This window comes from Eschscholzia californica, unplaced genomic scaffold (genome assembly GCF_041429995.1).
Source record: "Eschscholzia californica isolate CP2 unplaced genomic scaffold, dmEscCali1.0.p SCAF_5, whole genome shotgun sequence".
Lineage (NCBI taxonomy): Eukaryota > Viridiplantae > Streptophyta > Magnoliopsida > Ranunculales > Papaveraceae > Eschscholzia > Eschscholzia californica.
The window spans coordinates 36,649,615-36,654,965 of NW_028238472.1; the positions used below are offsets into that span (position 1 = coordinate 36,649,615).

At 47.7% G+C, this 5,351-nt stretch overlaps 1 protein-coding gene across 1 annotated transcript; it reads right to left on the reverse strand.

The window, feature by feature from the left end:
* Positions 1 to 485: 485 nt before the first annotated feature.
* LOC147538912 (uncharacterized) lies at positions 486 to 3,527 on the reverse strand. The gene is made up of 5 exons (XM_086644855.1): positions 3,209 to 3,527; positions 1,777 to 2,387; positions 1,566 to 1,691; positions 1,122 to 1,477; positions 486 to 1,047 (listed from the first exon to the last, which is right to left on the reverse strand). Exons 2-5 carry the CDS (start codon positions 1,946 to 1,948, stop codon positions 718 to 720), a joined length of 984 nt encoding a protein of 327 aa, XP_086500981.1. The 5' UTR covers positions 1,949 to 2,387; positions 3,209 to 3,527; the 3' UTR covers positions 486 to 717.
* Between the last annotated feature and the right edge of the window lie 1,824 nt (positions 3,528 to 5,351).

Consider the following 5,351-nt stretch of genomic DNA (forward strand, 5'->3'; position numbering starts at 1 on the left):
ACGCCGACCAAAACGACAACCTAAGTCCAGAGAGAACTAACTCTGCACTTAGGCTGGGGGGACAAACGACAACTAGCATTGGCAAATCGACACCTCTGCCCAGACGACGCCTCCGCAGAGACAGCTCAAGCTAGCAATGAGACACCCCTGCCTTGACAACGCTTCCTCCCTCCTAACTCACACACCTCTGCCCAAGCCAAGACGAACAGACGGCGCAATCTCATTCTACTCACCCTCCACTCAACGAGGCACAAGATAAGCTACAAAGAAGACCGTGGCCAGTCCCAACGACTCGGGTTATCCTGACGTACCACTGTCTTTACCCCTAAAACAACGGGGCACAAGACATGATATTGTAATTTTGGCACCCTTGGGCTACCCAGGCACGCCTTTCCTCAGTTTAATCTACCAAGCACTTATTACATTTTATATGAGCATGTTATGTACTAAGTTCTCAAAGAAGTAACAAATACCAAATAAGCAAATAAAGAGCAATTACTAAGTTGTCATTTTCAACACTACCAAAGCAGTTCAAGTGCTGCGGGATTCACTCCGCCAAAAGTCTAACACGCCCCAAGGGCAACCAAAGCACACATATGTCTTATAAACCGGAATTAATACAAGTACTAAGGAGCCAAATGCAAAGAGAGTTCTCGCCAAGCCTGGTAAGCAAACAAAATTAGGCAACTCACACTCCTTTAGCTAGCCTATGCAAACTCAAGCGGCATCGCCAGGTTCCTCTTCATCGAATATCCCCTCCTCCCTCTTGAACTTCTCCCAACGAGCAAGCTCTCCAGCCATATCCCATGTGTGGTGCTTCCCTTGAGCTACCTCGTTGATGACCTGGCCCCGTGCTAACATCGTCGATCGCTCCGCGTACGATTCGGCTTCAGCGGGACATTTACCATGTTCCAAATCCAACTCCGCCATCTTCACGGCCATTGCATCGTAGGTAGACTGCAGAGCAGCGTGTTTCTCCGCCCACTCTGCGAGTTGCCTATCTTTCTCGGTTATCAAGCTCTTGGTAAGGTTGGCACACGCAGCCGCCTGTCATTCGAATAATTCATTAGTGTAAAGAAAAATTGCATCGTGCCATGTAAAACGGAAGTACAAACGCCAACCTGGTATGCGCGAGCCTCGATCCAATCCAACGCCCGGACAACTCCCATCTCGAAAACACGAGTGTCGTCCCCGCTCCCTGCTATGCGGGAAACCACTTGGGGCACATATGAGTCGTCCCCGAATATTGACGACGACGAAGGCATCTCAAAGTGCACAACATTTGTGCTACCCGTCGAAGGCGCCGCAGACCCAGGCGCCGACGCAGTAGGAGTAACAAGAGCGTCAGGAAGAACGGTAGTAGCAGGCAAACTTCGACGTGAAGAAGATCCAACCCCCTGTACCGACCCCGCTCCGCGCGGAGGGAGTGGATGTATGACTAAAGCCCTCTTCTGCCTCTTCGCCGACATCGTAGGTTCTGCAATGCATACACTTCCGATCAACAAAGCACAGTAGGAACTGTCAGACCAACCCGACGCATAAGGGGAAAATGTCAAAAGGCTTACCAATAGGCTTACTAGGGATAAGAAAACTCTCCCAAGTCCTCTCTTCTTTAGGAACCAACAAACAACTAGAAAGCGGAAAATTGGCTTGGCGCTCAGAAAGGTTGCGGCGGTTACCACGAGCACAATCTGCAAAAACAAACAAGGGGAGGTAATGAACATATAACAACAAAACTGTACAACTGCGACGAGGCCAAGCCGAAAGGCAACTTACTAGCGTTCCTCCAACCTGAAGGCAACCACGAGATATCACGATGGCCAAACAAACTAGGGCCCCTAGCAAAGAAATAGCGACGTTGCCACTTCTTCTCGGAGACGGGCAGACCCAAAATAACAGCTGTCTTATCCCTACGAAGGCGGTATTGGTAGCGGCCCTTGTCTAACATCAGAGATTAGTGAGCAGCTACGTCATCACAGTGAAATACTCTGTTAACTCGGCCATCATCCCTCAACCTTTGAACACAAAGTAGAAGTCTCCAAGCATTGGGGGTCAATTGCGACGGTACTATCCCAAACTCCTTAAGGACATCGTAGACTGTGAACGGAATAGGGAGCTCTAGGCCGCTCTCAAAGTGATGCTCGTAAAAAGCCACCCAACCCGGCACGTCGTCGTTTACGAACTCTAACGGACCAGGCACCCGAAGCTCTACGTCATCTGGTATGTCATACTTCTCCCTAAACACTTCATTCAAATAATGATCGCTTAAAGTGGACGAAGGGTTTTTAGGTAACTCTGGCCGCGCTCCGGGAACACTCGAACTACCGTCGCTTCGCTCCGAAGGGACGCTGTCAACAAAGGCCATCGGGTACATCTGGTCACTCATCCTACAATTGACATTCCTGGGTTAGAAGGGACCTGAACCTAGCCTGCCGTACACGACCAACCTTAGTCTGGTACGACGTCAAATCCTACCATGCTCGGCCACTCTAGGCTTGCACATCAAGCGCAACCACACGAGGTTGTTGGCCCACTAAGGCATGCTAGAATTTCTACTATACAAATGCCAAGGTTCACTACAACTAAGGCATGCTAGAATTTCTACGATGCAAATGCTAAAGTTAGCTACGACTGAAGCATGCTAGAATTTCTACGATGCAAATGCCAAGGTTCACTACGACTAAGGCATGCTAGAATTTCTACGATGCAAATGCTAAATTTAGCTGCAACTAAGACATGTTATAAATTTCTACGATGCAAACCTCTAAAGTTAGCTACAACCGAAGCATGCTAGAAGTTCTACGATGCAAACGCTAAGGTTAGCTACAACTGAACCATGCTAGAATTTCTACGATGCAAATGCTAAGGTTAGCTACAATTAGGGCATGTTAGAATTCCTACGATGCAAATGCTAAGGTTCACTACAACTAAGGCATACTAAAATTTCTACGAAGCAAGTGTAAAAGTTCACTACGCTAACATGGCAAAACAGGCATACTAGAAATCCTACGAAGCAATTATAAGGTTCACTACGCTAACATGGCAAGTAAGGCAAACATAATTTGGTGGAACCCTACTACTACAACAAGATCAAAACACAGAAACATATAAATTCACTTCGATTCTTGCAATGAAAGATTAAAATTTAAGAAAACTACGAAAAACGAACGAAGAACGCGAAAAACAGATGAGAAAACTCGAAACTTACCTTTAGAAAGCTCTAGATTTCTCTCTCCAACTCTTCCCTCTAATGTTTTGCTCCAAAATCCACTCCCAAGTAATTAGGGTCCAAGACCCCTTACCCCCTTATATAGGGGTAGTAAAGCTGAAAGAACGGACCACATCGTTTGACCCATCACATCGCCACGTGGCGCGTCCCCATCCGTACAAAACGGTTTATTATTGATTATTGCAGAGGAAATCAAGGCGGACTTAATTCACAACACTACTTAAATTCGTTCCTCCAAACGATCCGGGAGAAGAAACTAAGAGTCGATCTCTCGCCAAGGTAACCTCGGAAATTACTATATACACGGACATACGAACGCATACATATATATACGCGTATTTTTTGTACAAAAACGTATCCGTACATATATATATATATATATAAAAAATGCCCCTGCCCTGCTGCGGCATGGCAGGGCAGAACGCCCTGCTCTGCCGCGTGCCAGGCAGGGCAGAACGTTCTGCCCTGCCGCGTCCCCGGCAGGGCAGACCGTTCTGCCCTGTCGTGCCTGTGCAGGGAAGCACCCTGCGCGGACATCCTCGCCTACGCGTGTCCCCCTCACCTCGGTCGACGGGAGCATCTCCCTTTTCGCGGCAAACCACGAGCGCGCCTCGGTACCCTAACGTCTGTCGCTTCTTTTGAAGTACGATTCTCCTTGACTCGAGGGCAACTCTCACTCAACGGGGTAAAACACTGATCAGACGTCCCAACAACGTACGTACAAGGCATGGAAATAAAGCACCTCTCGTGGTCATTCGAATTTCAATCTCGACATACCGCCCAAGGCGACAGGCGAGCTCCCGAGCCGACCTCTTCCACCTCGAATCACTACTCTCTAAGCAAGCCACATGCTAACTCAGAGAGTGGGGGACAAACTGTATTGGCCAAAAACGGCATATGGGCTCAAAAAAGACGGAATTCGTTTTGGGCCTTCCTTATACGCCCGCCTTCATGCAACATGTAGTGTGCGCCTCTAGCAACCCAACGAGCCTGGCAGGGAAGCCCGTCAACAGTTCCTCACTAGCAAGCCCAACACGCTTAGTAGGCCCAGCCATTTTGGCGTGCTCGCCCTAGCCCACTCTTCTAGCGTGACAACCCTAGTCTGACTTGTCAACTCACTCAGACTTCGTAGGGTCACGCCACCACGTAGCTAGCAATTAAAGAACAAGTCACCTCAATCCCTAACATTTTGCTACACGTTGAGGTCATGGTAGAAGACTGAGTCTTGCGGAGTAATGCAGCAGGCATCGTAGGGCTACGACGCCCCATCCAGAGATCAACGGCTACGAAGGCACTCTAATGAGATCCTACTATTCCGGATCTAACTAACCCGCGCCCATGGGTGGTTATCCTTCTCTAAGTTTTATAAATAGAGGAGGCCTCATTCTCAGAAGGGATCATCTCACTCTCACTCGAAATTACCTATTTACTCTCAACTTGGCGTTCTAGAAAGGGATCATCTCACTCTCACTCGAAATTACCTATTTACTCTCAACTTGACGTTCTAGAAACCTTTTTGCTCTGATCACATCAATCACTCACCACTAAAGCTCTGACTAGAATCCGTCTACTCCGGTGACATCTTATCTAAGTTAGTCAAAGAAGGAGGTTCCGGCCAGAAGTGTCTAAGATACTTCACCAGATCTTACTGGAGGCTTTGTTCCTCTTCTACCTTTCTAGTCTACCCTACCGTGACCAGAAGCCTACTCTGCCATCACCAGAAGTCTGCTCTACCATCATCAGAAGCCTACTCTGCCATCACCAGAAGTCTACCCTACCATCATCAAAAGTCTACTCTGCCGTGACCAGAAGTCTACTCTGCCTAACCAGAAGTCTACTCTACCGTCCGAGTAGACCAGAAGCTATCTGACTCATCTTTCCGTAGAACCGAGCTCCGGCCACTCTACGAGTCGCGCCACCTCTGAAAAAAAGGCTTTTGTTTTGTTTGTCAAATTTACAAAGTACTGTTGATGTAAACAACAATGGAAGTTTTACTTTTAAGAATATGTACGATCACATCCATATAGATAAAAAATGGTTTTATATAACCAAGGAATCTCAAAGGTATTATCTTCTTCCTGACGAACCGGAACCATTGCGTACGTGTAAAAGTAAACGATTC

Bases quoted from the DNA above. Each gene is read 5' to 3' on its own strand.
- LOC147538912 (XM_086644855.1), bottom strand. From the start codon at position 1,948: ATGTTAGACAAGGGCCGCTACCAATACCGCCTTCGTAGGGATAAGACA. The intron at 1,478-1,565 runs GTAAGCCTTTTG...TATGCATTGCAG, and splicing joins TATCCCTAGTAAGCCTATTG to AACCTACGATGTCGGCGAAG. The intron at 1,048-1,121 runs GTTGGCGTTTGT...TTCGAATGACAG, and splicing joins TCGAGGCTCGCGCATACCAG to GCGGCTGCGTGTGCCAACCT.